Source organism: Aulonocara sp. 'chitande type north' Nkhata Bay, linkage group LG15 (genome assembly GCF_057382095.1).
Source record: "Aulonocara sp. 'chitande type north' Nkhata Bay isolate Kocher_YH1m ecotype deep benthic linkage group LG15, A_spYH_male_GT1.1, whole genome shotgun sequence".
Lineage (NCBI taxonomy): Eukaryota > Metazoa > Chordata > Actinopteri > Cichliformes > Cichlidae > Aulonocara > Aulonocara sp. 'chitande type north' Nkhata Bay.
In genome coordinates this window covers 14,132,574-14,153,067 of record NC_141358.1, presented here as the reverse complement: position 1 = coordinate 14,153,067, position 20,494 = coordinate 14,132,574, and the positions used below count along the sequence as shown (strand labels likewise).

The window sequence follows — 20,494 nt, the reverse complement described above, 5'->3', positions numbered from 1 at the left end:
ATGGGGCTGATGGTCAACACAAACCCTCCTTCATTAGAGGAGCATGGAGACACCATGGAGACAAGGAGTTTGGGGGGTAGAGAGATAGAGAGGGTGGTATGTGCATGTTTGATGGGGGTGGGGGGGATGATGAATGAGTGTACACCATGCTGTCATTTGTACTTTGGCATCCAGTCCAAAGCACAATTTAGTGTAAAATATTGCACCAGCCCCTTCAGATGACAAAGTGTAATGCTGATGTATGAATAGACAGAAACCATCCCCAGCTGCTATTGAACAGTGGGAGGTAGATATTCTTCTCAAAGGGCATTTAATTAGCGTACACACAGCCACTGCAGAGGGTGAATACTGAAAAAAGGCCAGTCATACTCTGGTCCTTAAGTGCAACAAACAAACATGGCTAGAAAATAAAACAGGTAAGGTAAACAAGTTTGTTGCTCTTCATAGATGTGTCACATATTAATAGATTTAAAATCTTTCTTTTGTTGTTGTTGTTTTTTAGAAATTGTTCCCATTTCCTTAAAAGTGACTCATATTATTCTTTGCTGCTTTATGTCTTCATGCACTGCCTTTCAGCTATTTCAGAGAATACTATTTACACAAAAACTATCTTTTAAATTTTGTTCATCAACTTAGAGATTATCACATAAATGTGAAGAACATCCATCTTAATAATTATCTTGTAGAAGAACTTAATGATTTGTGACATGATGAAAATATCATGTGTGTTTCTTTTTCTGCAACTTTTATTTTCATTTTTTAAGCAAGAGAGTTCTGCATTAACAATATTTCATATTAATAGCGCATAATGTGTCGCTTGCCACAAATCTAAATAAAATCTTTTCGTACGCATTTCCTTCAGCCTATGGGGATTCTTTCAGCATCAAATCTTTTAACTTGTTGAATTGCTTTTAGATCTGCAACTTTAGCCACAGCTAGTTTTGTATGAAAAAATGAAAGTTAGATTGTCCTTAATATCTCTCAAATTGTTCAACTTTGTTGGCTTGCTCAGTATAATTTCATAAAGAGCTAGGCTAGTTTGACGTAAATCTGGGGAATGCACTTGGAGTACATGGGAGAGCTTTCCAAAACAGTTTAGTTTAACCTCATTTAGAATAAAACTTAATGTTCCCACACAGTTCCTGAGAAAGATTACCAACCTTAAATACCCACAACAGTGAAACTGTATCCAAAATAACACTATTACTGCTTCTGACTTAGGGTACAGGTGCTATGCACAAATTCCTATCAGCCACTTGCACCTGAATCATCCTTTTATATTTGCAAAGATAGCATGACAGCTGCCTTTAACTGTAAGAGTGAGCCAAATTTCTGTCTGGATTATGGGATTCAGTGCAGCTGTGCAGTTTAAGATGCCACACAACCTTCTCTAAAGGACAAGAAGGTAAATAAAACGTTCTATCTATAATGGAGGATAGCAAACAGTTAATTATTAATCAATGGCACTTAGGTTATGTGAATTTGAGCCTACGTTACTTTGTTTTTTTACAATATACGATGCTTAAACCCCCTTGAATTTGTCTACATGAAACAGCAGCAAAATTTGTTTTAACATGACTATGAGAAGAATGGTGAAGCTGTCGACCTCTAACCAATATATTCTAATTTCCTTCTATTGGGATTTATGGAATGAGGAAATAAGTGAAATAACTATTGGCAAATATTCTCAAATTACATTTGAGAATTAGTTTCCTTGGGTGTGTTCTGGATGACGTAATTGCAGTAAGTGGTTTTCTTTACCCCCTACAGGTAACTAGATATGTTCCTGATTGTGGGCCGTATATAAGAGGAGAAGCTGTCAGAAAGGTTGCTCATTTAGCCAAACAGTACTTCATACAAACAAACTGACGACTGAGAACCCCTGTCCTGGGTCTCTTCTGGTTTGGCAGGGTAAAGGATTTTCTCTTTTAAATTTGTTTGGTTTTGAGCGTGATGCTTCTTGGTACTTATATTTAAAACAATACTTAAGAAACCTTGCAAAAAATACATTTAATATACGTAGTACTATAATTTAGTAGCATTTTGATGTGGCATTATGTTTTTAATACAGCTAACTTCAATCGATATACAGTGGTGTGAAAAATTGTTTGTCCCCTGTCCATTCATTTTTGCATAATTTTTGTAATCCAGCCACATTGGAGGGTTTACAAGCATGAAACACCTTTTTATGGTCATGCCACAGCATATCCATGGGATTCAGGTCAGGACCTTGACTAGGTCACTGAGTAAGTCTTCATTTGGTTTTTCTTAAGTCATTCAGAGGTGGACTTGCTGGTGTGTTTTGGAACATTGCCCTGCTGTAAAAACCAAGTGCGCTTCAGCTTGAGGTCAAAAACTGGACTGGACATTCTCCTTCGGGATGTTTTGGTAGACAGCAGAATTCTTGATTCCATTTACCGCACCAAGTCTTCCAGGTCCCGAGGAAGCAAAACAGCCCCAGGCCAACACACTACCATGACCATATTTTACTGTTGGTATGATGTTCCTTGTCTGCAACGCTGTTAGTTTTTATGCCAGATGTAACAGGACTCAAACCTTCCAAAAAGTTCAACTTCTATCTCGTCTGCATAAAAGAATGTTTTACCAGATGTCTTGGGGAGATGTTTTTGGCAATTGTGAGATGAGCCTTTGAGTTATTTTTGGTCAGCAGAGGTTTTCTCCTAGAAATCTCCCATTTTTGCTCATTCCTTTTCTTATTGTTGGATCATGAAGTCTGATCTTAACTGAGACATGTGAATCCTGAGGTTCTTTAATGTTTTCTGGGTTATTTTATGAACTCTTGGATGAGTTGTTGATGTGCTCTTGGAGTAACTTTGGTAAGCCAGTCAAGCCTGGAAAGCTTCACCACTGTTCCAGATTTACTCCATTGGTGTATAATGGCTCTCACTTTGGTTCACTGGAGTCCCAAACATGTAAGTGTGAAAAATATGCAAAAGACTGGAAAATCAGGAAGGGGGCAAACACTTTTTCACATCACTGTATTAAAAACTAAAATATTGATCTCATTGTCATTTTGTTTTAAGGTTCCTCTATAATCATGATGCGACTGGTAATGTATAACTTTAAATACATTTTAAGTTCAATTAAAATTGAATTTCCTTCTGTTCTGTAATACACATGTTTTCACATTACAAGCTCAATTCCGAAAATGTTGGGATTCTGCATAAAATCTAAATAAAAACAGAATGATATGATTTGCAAATTTTGCAAACTAACATTTTATTCACAATATAAAATACGTGAAATAAGTTTAAACTTATTAGTGGCTGATTTAAAATAGTATCAAATAGTAAAAGTTCTGGCCTGCAGGGAAACAAGTTCAGCATCTATACACTTCAACTTTAATATTGTCTTGTCATCACCATCAACACCCCCATCACCATCAACAGCGCTGCTGTGGAGAGAGTGAGCAGCTTCCGGTTCCTTGGCGTACATCTGGCTGAGGATCTTACGTGGTCAGTACACACAAACAAAACAGTGAAGAAGGCGCAGCAGCGCCTCTTCTTTCTCAGGAGACTGAAAAGATTCGGCATGAGCCCCCGCATCCTCAGGACCTTCTATCACTGTGCCATTGAGAGCATCCTCACTGGATGCATCACCACCTGGTATGGCAACAGCACCGCCTACAACTGCAAAGCTCTCCAGCGAGTAGTGCGGTGCTCTGAACGGATAATTGGAGGTGAGCTTCCCTCCCTCCAAGACATCTACAGGAAGCGCTGCCTGAGGAAAGCGGGGAGGATCATCAAGGACTCCAGTCACCCCAGCCATAAACTGTTCAGACTGCTTCCATCAGGAAGGAGGTTCTGCAGCATCCGGTCCCGTACCAGCAGACTGAGAGACAGCTTTTTCCATCAGGCCATCAGACTGCTGAACACGTCATAGACACCTCAGCTTCACTACTGGAACTTCAACATTATGCACTCCACACTGTATATAAATGCCACTTGTTTTGCACATATTCAACTCTGTATATTTTATATATTTTATTATTATTATTATTATTATTATTATTTTATTTTATTTTTTTACTATTTAATTTGTAAAAATGTGTATACACACACACACACACACACACACACACACACACACACACGTAGGAAAATATTTAGTATACACATCCAGAAATGCATACACTATTATATATTGTACATATATTTATTAGTTTCAGGTTGGCCATTCTTGTACTTTGCTCGTTTGTGTTGTTGTGTTTGCACATCTCTGTTGCTTGTGGGGCTCGCACACAAGAATTTCACTCGCATGTGCTGTGCCAGTGTGCCTGCACATGTGATGTGACAATAAAAGTGATTTGATTTGATTTGATTTGATTTGAAATATGTAAGGCCTTGACCAAAAGAAACATAATATGGATGGGAGCACATGTTGCTCTAAAACCTGTTCACAGCTTTCAGCACTGATGGTGCTTTTCCAGATGTGGGAGATTTAAAATTATCTGACTGTAGAAGTACACGCCAGAAACGATGGTTCTGCACACTGTTATTGTTTTTTATTGAGAGTTATGCACACAAAGAAGGCAGTCCGTTTCAGTCTAGCTCTCTCCTCCTCCCCGCTCGACTCTGCCTTCACTATAGAGACACGGAAAAGAGACACCGTCATCAGACAATCGCCTGTGGCTCACCTGCCTCCCGGTGCCGCCCCCTTGAGCTCACTGCACCACTCCTCCCTTGCAGCTGAGCCAGGGACCACGCCACCACCACACTGATATATTTCATGAAATAGCAAAATGACTCAGTTTAAATGTTTTTAATGTTCTACTGAGAATAAAGTGTCAGTTTAAGAAATTTGCAAATCATTGTATTCCGGTTTCAGTTACATTTTACAGAATTTCCCAACATTATCAGAATTGATTTTATACATTCAAGACAATATGTATAAGCAGAATGCAGTTTTATGTGATTCCAACATAATTATTTTTTCTATTTTTTCTTGCAGTTGGTTGTTGCCATTACTGGCATTACTTTTTGGTGGGTTGTTCTCAATAACTATTAAATTTGAACAATTCTGCAATTTATAAGCAGTGCATTTAATCAAAAAATATGCAATTAAAGCATTATTAGCAAAACAAAATGTTATGATTGTGTTTACCAGAAAACACATACAAGGTGGACAGTGCGCCCAGCTCTGAAAAACAAAAAGATAAAAATGGTAAGACCCTTCCCAGTAGGATGCTACATTTCATGACCAATGTCCTGTATCTTAGCTAATGTAGAAAAACATTGTAACATGTTAATTGTATATTCAGATTTGACAATCTTAAAATAGTAACATCCTTCATCACAAGTTGATTAATGTTACATACAATGTATGTTATTTCAGTCTCAGATGAAGAACTTTGTATCTACTTCTAAAGTTAATAGTTTCTGACAAGACTATAATATCTCAAAAGTGTTGGCAATTGCAAAAATACAACATTATTCTTCTTACTAGGAAGTGAAAATCAGGCTTCCAGTGGCTCCAGTTCTAAGAACCCAAAGGATAAAAATTGTGAGATCCTTCATTACAACTTGAATAATGTTGTAATTAGTTTTATGTGTGTACATAAAAGGTTTATATTTTCTTCTGAAGAGCTTTGTATCTTCTTGTAAAGTTGTTTTTTGGCAATTATGTCAACTGGCAGAACTGTATACAGTCACAAAAAACAATAGAAATAGTTCGATCTTTCATAACAATTTCATTAATGTCAATACATTGTGTATTATTTCAGTCAAAATCACAACATTATTCTTCTTAGTAGGAAGCGACCAGCAGGCTCCCAGTGGCTCCAGTCCTAAGGACCCAAAGGATAAAAAAGGTATTGCAATATGATTAATGTCACATAAAATGCGTATTATTTCAATCACTGCAGAAGAGCTTTGTAGCATTTTGTAAAGTTATTCAGTTTTGACAGCTGTGCCATCATAACTGTGCACAATCACAACAGACATCATTTTTTGATTATATTTACTAGAAAACTCCACGGACTCCAGTCCTAAAGACCAAAAGGATAAAAATGGTGCGATCCTTCATTACAACCTAATGAATGTCACATAAAATATGGATATTTTCAGTCGGTGCTGAAAAGCTTTGTATCTTCGTGTAAAGTTGCTCATTTTTGAAAATTACCTAAATTGGCAGAACTGTAAAAATAGAAATATTGAGATCCTTCATAAAAATTTCATTAATGTCAATACAGTGTGTATTATTTCAGTCACTGGTAGAACTGTACAACATCACAACATTATTCTTCTTACTAGGAAGCCACCAGCAGGCTCCCAGTGGATCTAGTCCTAAGGCTCCATAGGATTAAAAATGGTAGATCCTTCATTGTAATATGATTAGTGTCACATAAAATCATATTATTTCAATCACTGCAGAAGAGCTTCGTAGCATTTTGTAAAGTTATTCAGTTTTGACAGCTGTGCCATCATAACTGTGCACAATCACAACAGACATCATTTTTTGATTATATTTACTAGAAAACTCCCCTCAAACCAGTCCTAAGGATCAAAAGGATAAAAAAGGTAGATCCTTAATGAGAATTTGATTAATGCCAGTACAGTGTGTATCATTTCAATCACTGCAGAAGAGTTTAGTAAAAGTTACTCATTTTTGACAATTTTGCACAATCACTGTGCACAATCACAACAGACATCATTTTCTTACTATATTTACTAGAAAACTCCACTGACTCCAGTCCTAAGGACCAAAAGGATAAAAAAGGTCAGATCCTTCATTACAACTTGATTTATGTCACAAACGTGTATGCACATAAAATGTGCTGAAGGACTTTTCAGCTTCTTGTAAATGTATTAAATTTTGACAATTTTGTAAACTCCCAGAACTGTACACAATCACAAAAGATCTTTTTATTCATTTTAACTAGAAAAGTCAAGTGGCTCCAGTTCTAAGAAACAAAAAGATAAAAATGGTGAGATCCTTCATTGTAACTTGATTAACACCATGTAAAATGTGTACATCTTCAGTCTCTGTTGAAGAGCTTTGCATCTTCTTGTAAAATTATTCAAATTTGACAAGAATTGTACACTGTAACAAAGTACAACATTATTTCACTTAATAGGAAGCAAATTGCAGGACTCCAGTGAATCTAGTTCAAAGGAAGAAAAGGACGGTAAGAGCCTTCAACACTGTGTATCAGTATCACATACAGTGTGGTGTATTTTAATCACGGTGGAAGAACTTTGTAACGTCTTGGAACTCCATAAACTGTAAGGACTGTTATTCTTCTTCTGTTTACTAGAAAGGAAACAGCAGGACTCCAGTGAATCTAGTTCAAAGGAAGAAAAGGATGAAAATGGTAAGACCCTTCACTATGTGTCACACCCAACGTGTAGTCAGTGGCATACTTTGAAATGAGAGAAATATTTGCTTATATTGTGATGTCAAACAATGCCCCCAAAATGATGATGTATTATTCTATACATTTACATCTATATTCTACATTTTTTAATTGGTTGCTAAAGCTTGGTTGCTAAATGCACATTAAACTGTTTACTGGAATATGAGTTAAATGTGTTGATGTGACAGTGGAAATTCAGATTTTTTCTTATCTTATCTTATCTTATCTTATCTTGTCTTATCTTATCTTATCTTATCTTATCTTTTAAGGTGTATTTAATTTAATTAAATACATTTAATTAAATAACTTTGGCAGGTACACAAAGCCATTAGCACTGTACACCATCACAAATAAAATAACATTATAGCATTTATATTTACCAGAAAGCAACCTACTGACTGTCTGTCTGATTTTAAGGAACAAAAGAGGACCCTTCACTTTAATATAACCCAAAGTGAAGTGAAGTTTCTAAGTTCCTAAGGTGGAAAATTTAATGTTTCATTTGTCACACAGGAGTAGCTATTTTATCCTTTTTATCAGTTTCCTGATAAAATAGGACTTTCCTCTTTTTTTTGGTAATCACACAGTATTAACTCTCATTTTCTCACCAACTAAAGTATCGAATTCATTGTATTTGAAAAACAATCAATGCATTTTAATTGATCAGTTTGTGCAATTTTTAAAGTCTCACTTTCTGCTGTTTTTTCACTTTCTGCATTTCAGTAAAGCCCTGCTACTATCCCACCAACATTCGTAAGGAGATCACATTTTATTTTCTCATTTGCAGTTACAGTGTGAAAAAGTGTTTGCCCCCCTGATTTCCTGGTGTTTTGCATGTTTTTCACACTTACATATTTCAGATCATCAAACAATTGTTAATATTAGACAAAGATAACCAAAGTTAATATGAAATTCAGTTTTTAAATGAGGATTTCAGTGATTAAAGGAGAAAATAAGGCTTTGGGACTCCAGTGAACCAAAGTAGCAGCCAGGAACAACAGTAAAGCTTCCCAAGAGTGACCAAAATTACTCTAAGAGCACATTGATGACAGCTTAAGAAAAACAAAATGAAGACTTTGGAGCGGCCTAATCAAAGTCCGGACCTGAATCCGAAGGAGATGCTGTGGTATGACCTTAAAAAGCTGTTTCATGCTTGAAAACCCTACAATGTGGCAAAATTGCAACAATTATGCAAAGATGATTGGTCCAAAATCCCTCTACTATTGATTCCAGTTTTTGCTGCTAAGGGTTGGCCCAACCAGTTATTAGGTTTAGGGGGCAATCACGTTTTCACACAGAGCCATGTAGGTATGGATTTATTTCCCTTAAATCATAAACACCTTCATTTAGAAATGGCATTTTGTGTTTACTTATGTTATCTTTGTCTAATATTTAAGTTTCTTTGATGATCTGAAACCTAATACTTTTTCACACCACTGTACATCACAGCCATCTTTTTTAACATTCACAATTTGTCTTAGTCAAATGAAAACATTTACAGAAAAGCTTTCAAAGTTGCTAAATTATCTGAATTTGACCCTTTTCCAGGATGCTGGACAGAATGGTTCGATAGAGACGACCCTTCTGCATCTGGAGACTGGGAAACTCTTTGCAGGCTCCGCAAAGAGAACCCTGGAAAGATCTGCCCTAGACCAGCAGCTATCGAAGCCAAGACTCTATCTGGGCTCACTGTGGCTGCAGCAGGGGACGTGATTTACAAGTAAGAACAGTACAAGAAAAAATATGTGAAAAAGTGTGTGTGAGTGATATATTCTATGGAATTGGCAGCATTTGCATCTTCACTGTTTAAGTTGGACACAGTTTGAGGATTCACCAAAGTGTGACATGAACCATATGCCACAGCAATCCATCCAGTGTTTTGGAGATACTGCAGCCTGTACCACAGTGGTGACAAATCAACAGACAGACAGATGGGCTGACAGAGTTTGATTGCCATGCCTTTAACCATGCATTAACATGTCTAAAAAATGCAAATACACTTAAGTGGTTACAGCTATTAGGCTGCTCTTAGTCAGTGTCATGCTGGTCTCCTTCTTTTCTTTTTTCTTTTTTAGAAATGACATAACTTCAGGATTTATCTGCAGAAACAAAGACCAGATCAACAATAAGAAGTGCAACGATTATCCTGTTCGCTTCAGCTCCTATCCCCCGTTTTGTGAAAGAGGAGGTATCACTACATTCTGCATGTGGAATATTAAGCTCCTAATGCAAACTGATTTCTTGCTTTTTTTATTGCATAAAGAATAGAATAGAATAGAATAGAATAGAATAGAATAGAATAGAATAGAATAGAATAGAATTCAACTTTATTGTCATTGCACATGCACAGGTACAGGGCAACGAAATGCAGTTTGCATCCATCCAGAAGTGCTTTAGTGATATAGATATATTACAATATATATTAGCAATAATATAGATATGTGAGTATATTACAGAAATGGGTCTATTATGGTATGTTATAATGTACACGGTATGAAGTATGTTGTGAATATTCTATAACTATAAGTATGTACAGGCTGTAGTGAGTACAAGCTATGTACAGGCTATGAACAGGATATAAATATGAAAAACTATACAGAATATGAAATAAATAACTTTACAGAATCTGAGATATACAGCTATACAGAAATGGGAACTATGCAAGTTGTAAACAGTTGTAGGATTAAAGATTATCGAATGTACAGAATGATTATTTACACAGAGCTATACAGTAGTGCAGTTAAGATAAGTGAGGGTGTAGATAGTTTCTACAGAGGCTATATAAAGTGCTAGTGGTTGTGAGTGGTGGTTCAGTCCATGTTATTATTGTGTTTGAGGGTACAGTTGTCCATTGTGGGTGTGTGTATGTTCAGTCCATGAGTTTAACGTGGGTCAGATGTCAGGAGGCAGAGTTCAGGAGTCTGACAGCTGTGGGGAAGAAGCTGTTCCGGTACCTGGTGGTCTTAGTCCGGAGGCTCCTGTGGCGCCTCCCAAAGGGCAGGAGGGTGAAGAGTCCATGTGATGGGTGACTGGGGTCTTTGATGATTTTCCCAGCCCTTTTCAGACACCGCTTCCTGTAGATGTCTTTTATGGCAGGAAGTGGTGCTCCGGCGATGCGCTGGGCAGTTTTCACGACCGTCTGCAACGCCTTCCGGTCCGAGGCAGAGCAGTTCCCGTACCAGACTGTTATACAGTTGGTCAGGATGCTCTCGATGGTGCAGCGATAGAAGTTCACCAGGATGTCTGAGGACAGGTGGTTCTTCCTCAGAGTCCTCAAGAAGAAGAGGCGCTGGTGAGCCTTCTTGACCAGCTTGGAGCAGTTGGTCGTCCAGGTGAGATCCTCGGAGATGTGGACTCCCAGGAACTTGAAGCTGCTCACACGCTCCACAGCCGTCCCCTTAATGTGGATGGGTGGATAGACAGTCATTTAAAATGTTGCTTTGGTTCTGTAGTTTTCTAACAGGCATGCTTTGTCTGTATTTACTCACTGCAGTGTGTTGGACCAGCTGGTTTAATCGCGATGATCCTGGTACAACAGGAGACTGGGAGGTTTTAAGTGAACTGAAGAAACAAAAAAAAATTTGTGACAACCCTCTGTATGTGGACGCTGTTACCACTGACACAATGACCCCAGCCATCTACACAGGGGAGACCTTTTACATGTAAGCTGCCTCCTAAGAAAACAATAAAAGCTTCACGTGTAGTACAAACAACCCAATGATCAAACACAGTGTTCAGCAACAACGCCTCTTGCCTCAAGTTTCCAAATTTTAGATATGTTCTGCCTGAAGATATTTCTTAAACAACGAATGGGAATTCAGTTATATTTGTAAGGGTGATCATTTTTCCTGAGGGATTTCAAAATAATGTCAAAATTCATTCTTGTATTACTGGGTTTGACTAGAACAATATGTGTGTTATGAGAAAGAAAAAGTAATACATGACAGGAAATGATTTACATGTGATTATTTTATCTTATTTAAATTGGATGTTTGAGACATTTCACATTTACACTTATAAAAAAACAAATTACACAAGACATTTTGAAGAGTAAAATTCATTTTTATTGGACCTGCCAACAGCACTATTGCGAAACCACGTCATCTATTTTTATCATTAAAAAAAAGACAACTGCAACAACAAAAGTAAGTATGGTTTAACCAAAATGCCTCATTAAACAGTGGAAATGAACTGACATTTACATATTACTTTACCAGTCTTGTTGACTGTGGAGTATAGTGCTGGAGAATAGAAGGTAGATTTAACCATACATGTTTACTCTGCTTTACTCTGGGCACTTTAATTATTTTATGGTGGGCAAATTAGACCTACTAACTAGATATGTATGTCTTTGTACAATAAACACAAGTTCCTGTTTTAGATTATTATCGTCATAATAATAAAATAAGAACATTAAGCATATTTGTAGCTTACTTTGTGCTCATTTTTTTCAGGTACAATCCAACTGACGGATTTGTTTGCCGCAATAAGGACCAGACTACTGGCAAGTGCAGTGACTACAAAGTTCGCTTTGGATGCCCATGTAACAACTGAGCCCCGATTGAGTCCACCACGCTTAGAATTGTGGGGAGAAAAGAAGTTCCTCTTCATATCACTTTAATTTTCCTCTGCTATTTCTTTTGTTTAATAATTCATTTTTTACTGGGCGTAATATCGGGAGGAATTTGTAATGGGCCCCCTTCGCAGACATCTTCACTTAGCGGCGTTGCAAAAGCACAGGTGTTGCTAAATTAAAGATGATCTTGTTTCACTGAAACGACCATGGTGATGTGAACGACACAAAAGCAGCTAAAAATGAAGATTTAGTGTTAAATATGTACGCAAATGTTTTCAGTGGTACAGGAGGAAGTTTTTCTGCTTTAACTTTCTTTTCTTTTCAGTGATTATGAAAGCATGACATTGTTTGACTAATGAACCAAAATACTAAAACGAATAAAACCACTAACGAACAGCAAGTCGGTTTCTTCTCTTGAGCTTACATGAAGCTATGACTTGATGTGAGTTATGCAGATGTACAGTATATGTTTTCAGCAGATGGTGGGGACTAATGTGATACGCATGCTGTGTTGTTTGACAGGAAAGTGAAAATGTGGAAAAGCGCAACTCAGTAAATCTGAATTTTATATCAAAATAATTGGCAACACTAACAAGCAAACACACAGGTAGAACTAATGTCTATTTATAGAAAAAAAGACAGTTTGTTTTTTTAGTGCAGGATTAGTGTATTTACAGCTTCCCTTTCTCGCTGACCTACATAAGGCCTTCGCCATATTTCCTTTAAAATCAAGTATTCTTGATGCAAGCCTGTATGTGCATATAACCCCCTGCAAACCCAGAATGTACACATATAGGCACACAGATACATATATACATGCACACACATACACACAGGCACTAAGGAGAGCAGGGAGATACAAGGTGATTCCATAACACCGCCAACAATTCCTCGGGAGATGAGCACTTGTGATAGGTGCTGAAAAGAAACTGCAGGGCACTGTACGGAATATAAAATAAGGAACTTTTCCACAGTCTGCTCTTGGAAACGAATCTGTTCTTTGGAGGGTTTTGCTAATGCTTGCATGTTTGCATTGCATCAACAGTTCTGTACTTGGTGCCATTTGGCTTTGAGCATGAACGCCTGTCTTCCAGAAGGCTGAAGACTGTGTTGAAATAGGCAACATATCAAAAGACGAAAAAGAAAAAAAAAACAACCGAGAAGGACGGATGCAATCTGTTAAATTTTTCCTCTTAACTTCTCATGATAAAACTAAAGAGGAAAAATTCTGACACTGGTGGCAAAATAAAATGAAATTTGCATTATTGAAGTGCAACATAAGTGTCGAAGCTTTGCAGCACTATGGCGTTCCATTCTCTTCCATTAATCTACCAATATTCCATGGCTGTGAAGGCCTATTTATAGACCAGGGGATGATTAAGTGGTGAAGCTCTGTGCCACAAAGGGAACCAAGCTCATTTTCTTTTTCCTTCCTCTCTCTTCTTTGTGTATTCTCTTCCTACTTCTCCCTCTCTCTTTCTATCCCTCTGTGCCCGAGTCTTCTTTCCTATCGTCTCACTCTTTCTCTCTGCGCTCCTCTTTTCCATGAGCTTATATATTATATACCCAACTTTCATTCATATACTTTAGTTTAGCTGTCATTAAAATTATGTTAGACTCAAGGGGTAAGGATAAGTCCTTTAATTTCTTTTTTTTTTTCATTAGGCATTTGACAAAAGGATTTACAGCAGTGTTAATTGTTATGAGGCTTCACAGCAAAGACTGACAGGCTTAACAAGAGAGGATGGAGCTCAGTTCTATATGTTTCCATTGCTAAGGCAAGCTGGCTCAAGAATGAAAAGTGTTTTTAGTTAAAAGTAGAGGAAGAACATTTGTGCAGAGAGCTGCTTGCAAGGTGTCCTTGAGTGGAAGTGGAGCAATGCACAGGGTAAAGGGTTAAGCTCATTTTCATGTGTGCAGACATGATTAATGGAGGAGAGGAGAGGAGAAGAGAGGAGAGGAGAGGAGAGGAAAGGAAAGGAAAGGAAAGGAAAGGAAAGGAAAGGAAAGGAAAGGAAAGGAAAGGAAAGGAAAGGACCTCACCCAGTTTAGGACCAGCCTCGTTTCATCGTTTCCAGAAGAGCAAGGACATAAATGAGCTCAAACCCTCCTCCGTGCTTCCACACACTCCAGCTACTGGTCCATATCCAGATTTTTCCCTGCATTTACAAAGGCTTGGATAACAGCATTTTTGTGAAGAGTGGGCTTAGTGCAGAGCTGTAAATACTGATGACCTCAATAACACCCATTTGCCTATTAAAACCACTCAAAATATTTGTAGAAGGAGGTGAAAATGGACTATTTGAATATGCTGAAATGATACTTATTATGCCAGAAGTAGATTTATTTTTAATGCAATAAAAAATGGATTCTGTGTTAGAAATTAACCATAAAAAGTGCAGTCGTTTATATCATACATACTGAATATCAAAGCTTATGTGACAGAAATAAGTCACCATATTTGTCCTCATCAGAAATGTCTTTTTTCTCACTAACTGCAAGAGTTTGGGACTGAAAATAGCAACATTTAATGCATCTGAAAGCATCTCAGCATCCTTAAATCTAGAACAGCTCTTTGCAATCACCTAACAGCCGGAGCTTGTATTTAAAGACCAATTTGTTACACTATTTAGAATTTCTGTTTATTTGTCTAATATATTTTGGTATAGCTGCAGTCTTGGCAACCCATGAAAACACTTTAGCTGTACAAGGCAGTCCATGTACGTTGAGTTATTTTTAATAAATCCTTAACCAGGCAATTTGATAATTCCCAAATCCATCTGTCAAATAGCATTTAATTTAAAGACACAAATTTATCACATTCATGGCGGTGTAAATTTGATTAGTCCTGAATTATGTGTAGATGTGTAAATGAATAGCTCTGCCTCCATCCCTAGACTCCTTGGGATGTCAGACCCCAACTTTAAATCCCTCTCACCAAAGCAATATGAGCCTGAAAAGCTATTAGAGCATGACTCCTGAGAGATGAACAAGACAAAAGCGTTATGCCTGTACCTCCACGTAAGGTGCGAACAATACCAGGCTATTTTCACTCTGACAAGCCATATTAGTCGTGCCAGCTTTTGCCTGCTGGCAACTCCGACGTGATAGCTGTCTGGGACATTTTGTTTCCAGTCACAGTAGCTGATCCCTTGATTAAAAACATTGAATGCTGAGAGCGTGTTATCCCTGTTTGGAGTTTCTGATCCTGGGTGTCTCAGGCGACTGCTGGGCTTTCTCATCCCCAGCGGCAACAGCTGATCCCAGGAACTTTAAGGACGCAGAGTGGATTGCATTACTGAGGTGGAAGTCAAAACATGCCAGAAGTGTTTGCCTGTCATAACCCTTCGCTGAAAAAAAAAAAAAGAAAAATTCTGGTGTGTAAGCTGATTTCTAATGAGGAAATAGATGCATTGTTACCCAACTTTCACTGCAGTATCTTTATTAAGACAGCAAACGGTCTTTGTAAAAGTTGTTTTTTTTCCCCGCATCACACCCTATGGCCTGAAACAGATTTATATTATGTGGTGACATAATGTTAGCTTGGTGGCATTCATGTTCATGGGTGGTTTCCGTGTCTCTTTTGTCAATGGCTTATAAAATGGCAAGAATTACACCGCTCCCCAATGAGTTACGACTAGGCACCAAGAGAGCCCATTAACAAAGGCCCAGATGCACACAAATCACCAATGTGTGTCCAATCTTTGTTTACACTATCACATTTGGCTTTGAAAGGCCCTCCACTTACACCCATTCATGGGCATCAGAGATGGAGATGTCTTTGGAGAAAGGGAAGTTTATTGGAGGCTTTCCTGTAACAGAATGCAAAGCCTTATGAGTTCCTCTCATATTCTCCAGTCTCCTTCTCTGCAGGCAAACCCTTGGCACTGGCTAGCCCAATAGGGAAAGTCACTTTTTGCAAGCATTGCCAAGATTTCTATTTGAAAGCCAAAACGTGTAGGCAGACAGATGCATCTGTCCACATTCTGTCTGTTCCTCTCTTTCAAACTTTCCTCACTGGCTCTCACTATCTCTCTCTCTCTCACACACATGCATATGCACACACATCCACTCGCTCACACAGGGGGCTGTTTCCTCATCGTTCACACTGAGAAATGCCCTGTAAGGATGTCCTTATCCTGCAAACCAGACTCTGCTGGATGCTATATAATAACAACTCCAGCCATCCACCATCCAATCAGCCAGGCTCACTGCTGTGGGTGCGCGCGTGTGTCTGTGAATATGCATGATTTTTTTTCTCTCCCTAAGATCTGAAACCACAGCGCACAGAAAGGATTTATTTTTCCTGACAAGATATAAACAACTCATACAAAATCAATTTTAAAAAGGAAAATATTTATTCATTTACAATTGTTTGTGGTCGGATAGAGGCTACTGTGTGAGGAATTTCAGCTGAGAACCATAAATATTACCACAATGATACATTAAAAAACAGTCCATGGTGAGCACAAGGATGGATAGAGGTGGATTATGCAGCAGGAGAGAAGTCTGAGAATTTTCTGTGGACATTTGGACTTTCTTGCTCTGGAAAAAGTGGGGCATCTTTTCCACTAATTATGGGATGAATCCAAGCTGACTACAACTGCTACAAACCTTTCAGACCAATATTTCAAACCAAAAATGTGTTAAATAAACTGTATTTGAGTTATTAATGAAGCATTCATTTTAAGTGGCACAATGAATCATAATCTGTAATGTTTCAATGGATATTAAATCTCTATGGCAATATGAACTATAATGTTTCATTAGTATAGCCTTGATGAATCTTTTCTGCACTTATGATGTTTTTTTTAAAAAACAAAAAACATGTGAAGCATATGGATCCAGAGTTATATTTAACATATTATGTTTTAAGCCTCTTTAAAGGTCTAATCAGGCACATATGATTCAAAACTGGGTGTGCACTGGAAGACTACAGTCAGGTGCTCATTAATCCAAACATCTAATCAAACGTGGAACCGGCTCAGTGGATTCGGGCATGTAGACATGGTCAAGAGGATCTTCTGAAGGAAGGAGCTGAGCATTAGAATGAACTGGGATTTAATTAACTGTGAATGGGACATGCTTGATAGTGCTAGACAGGCTGGTCTAAGTATTATAAAAACTGCTCATCTACTGGGATTGTTCCACACAGCCAGGGAGTGGTGTGAAAAAGAGAATCTATTCAGCGAGTAGCAGTTTTCTGTGAGAAAATGTCCTGATGATGTCAAAGGTCAGTGGAGAATGGCCAGGCTGCTTGGAGCTAATAAGAAGGCAACAGTAACTCAAATAACCATTCATTACAACCAAGGCATTCAGAAGAGCTAAAAACATCAAACCTTGGAGCAGAAAGTAAACACTGGGTGCTGTTCCTGTCAGCTAAGAACAGGAAACTGAGACTACAATTCACACTGACTCACCAAAACTGGCCAACAGAAGATTGGAAAACCATTGCTTGGTCTGATGAGTCTTGATTTCTACAGCAACATTTAGATGGTAGGGTCAGAATTTGATGTAAACTATGTGAAAGGATGGCTCCATCCTGCCTTTTCTCAATGGTTCAAGGTACTAGTGTTGATGTAATGGAGCTGGGGATATTTTCTTGGCACACTTAGTACAAAATGAGCATTGTTTATATACCATGGCCTACCTGACTATTGCTGCTGAAGATGTCTTTCCCTTTATAACCACAGTGGGATCATCTCAAAATGACACTGGTACTCAGATCGTCTCCGCAGTCATCAGATCTCAATCCACTAGAGCACATTTGGGATGTGGTAGAATGGGAAGATTGACATCCTGGATGTGTAGTCGACACATCTGCAGTAACTTTGTGATGTTATAATATCAATATGGAGCAAAATCTCTGAGGAATGTTTCCAGCATCTTTGTATAATCTACAAAAAAACAAAAAAAACAAAGCCCCAAATAAAATAAAAAAACATCTGAAGGCAAAAAGAGGTCCAACCCAGTAGTACCATGGTGTACCTAATAAAGTGACTGTTAGATGTATACACCACAGTGAATGTATGCTGGTGAATGTGTACATTATATTTTAAGTTACTTTAAAAGAAAGTAAGAACATTTATAATGCCTCAGTCACAATTAAGTGACTCAGTAGGCCGTGACTGTGAACCAGTGTGCATGAGAGCACAGCCCCGGAGCTGCTGAGCTAAACAAAAACGTTTCTGTTAATATTTCTGATTACACCTGCGCTTTTCCTTATCTTAAGTCATCTTCTCTATAAAAGACCCATATTGTGAAAATCAAGGTTACAATCACAATGGAGGTGTAGAGGCTGAAATTACTGTGGCAATAACCTCTATTGATTACGACTGTCATTTTACATTGCAGTATAAATGCACTAATATGGTAGGACTGCATTACTACAAAAGCACTGTTTAAATCATTGCATTTGAACCACTGTAAAAATAAATCAATAAATAGAAAAAAATGCATGATTCAAAACATAGCATCATACACCAGAACTGAGAAAAACAAATGCAGAAATGGAGCTTTGATTTTAAAATGTCTGTTTATTGTTTATATTTCAGCAACAGCAGCTCTTAGATATTGTGACTTTCATTCTAATGGGTTTCTTGGGGTGGTAGTTAACAGATTCACCTTACGCTTTGTCTCGTCTCTGGTTTGAGACCAGAATGACACACAAACCAAGATTCAGAGGATTTAAGCTACTATACTCCTTGTGCCAATCCCAAGTTTGGATAAATGGGAGAGCTGTGTCAGGAAAGGCATCTGTGCCAAATCAAATATGCATATCCATCCACTGTGGCGACCCCTTGGGAAATAAGGGCGCAGCCGAAAGGACCCAGATAATGTGTTTCTTAACCTCTACCAGGACTCTTTAAGAGTGGTGCACTCAGTGCTTATTGGGTATTTGACATTTCTTCAAACTACTTTTAAGGTTGAACAGCACCAAATAATTATTATTGATCACACCATCATTAGGGTAACTTCTAACACAGACTACCATTTTGTGCCTGGTAATTCAGCATTTATGGACGGGTAACAAATTCAAGGGAAAGCCTGAGTGCTTAAAACCCACAGTGAGGTGATTCACTTATTCTGTTATGCTGGAGGGAGCACCGTGCTGACATGTTTGGGGTCCACTAGTCACTCAGTACAAAGTTGTTCTGAGTGATCACCTTCATCCTGAAAGGAAACGTTTCCATTCTGATAAGAGGGGTCTGTACTAGGATGACACAGTGCTCATTCATAGGATAAGAGGGGGAGTAACAGAAGGGTTTGATGAGTTGGAAAATGATGTGAATCGTATGCTGTGGTCTTCACCCTCATCAGGTCTCAGCTCAGTGAAAAGCTTTAAGGGTGATTTCGGACAGACATGTTAGACAGCCCTCTCTCCACCACCTTCATAGAAACACCAGTGACTTAGAAAAATGGTATTCTATTCCTCCTGTGAAGCTCTACCTAAACTGTGGTGGTGGCATGTGGTGACCTAACACATCGATTAGACGCTTGATTTTTCCTTCAATTTGCCACGTGTCTACAAATATTGTTAAGCTGTTAGCTTCTTTTATCAATTTAATAACAGAACCACTATTCTCACCTAAGATAGTCAAGTATCCATACTATACCAAGACAGTTTTGGGGTCCAGTGGTTACAAAATAAGACGCTAAATGGCCTGCGTATAATAACCTGACTGGGTAGTGGCACTGTCTGCTACACTGCAGCACCTACTGTGACTAAATAAGGAGACTTCCTCATGCCTACTTTATTTTCATTAACCAATAATGAAATAACTTTAATGTTGACTCACAGATAATATGTAATATAACTCATAATTGGACATTAAATGTTACTTGGTTTTAGCTTCAGTACTTGCACAATAAAATTGTGTCTTAAATAGGCTCAAATATATCATCAAGCCTTTGGGTTATAACCCAAGTGCTGTGTGCTTTTGTTTACAAATGTTATCTAGCTTCATACAAATAGCTTTGGCAGTTGTCTATGTTGTTACGTGATACCTTTGACAACTGATTTTGCATTTCATATAATCCTTACATGATTATCAGCTTATTAAATTAAATAGTTTATTATATATTATGCATGGCATATGCTACTTATGAAATCGCCTACCTTTGCAATCAATTACCTGCAAATAGAAGAAGCTTGCCTCCCAGGTTTTTGCCAGACAGTTTGAACAATAACATTTTTAAATGATCATGCTCTAAAGTTAAACTAGTCATGCAGCAGTTTTGTCTCTTATTCGAACGAAACTGCGACTGAAACTGAACACCTTAGGGTGCGCATCACCTTCATGAAGTGCACCCAACAGGGCAGGCGGGCTAATGTCAGGATCACTGCTCTGTGTGCAGTTCAGTTTAATGGAATCAAAATTTAATTAACGCTGCCTATTTAAAATATTTTGAGCAAAAATTGAGCATACAATATATAATTCATGAAGGCACTACTCACACAGTCTAACTGCATGAAAATTCATGCAGTCGAACTTCATTAGGGTGCATTAATTTTAGTTTCTATAAAGGTATTGAATAGAGTG

The 20,494-nt window shown here is 38.0% G+C and overlaps 1 protein-coding gene across 1 annotated transcript; it reads left to right on the top strand.

Annotated features, from left to right (window-relative positions):
- Positions 1–11,929, top strand: muc5.7 (mucin5.7). Its single transcript, XM_086264482.1, has 6 exons — positions 1–76; positions 7,277–7,333; positions 8,924–9,095; positions 9,451–9,563; positions 10,869–11,037; positions 11,830–11,929. Exons 1-6 carry the CDS (start codon positions 1–3, stop codon positions 11,927–11,929), a joined length of 687 nt encoding a protein of 228 aa, XP_086120608.1.
- Positions 11,930–20,494: the final 8,565 nt, after the last annotated feature.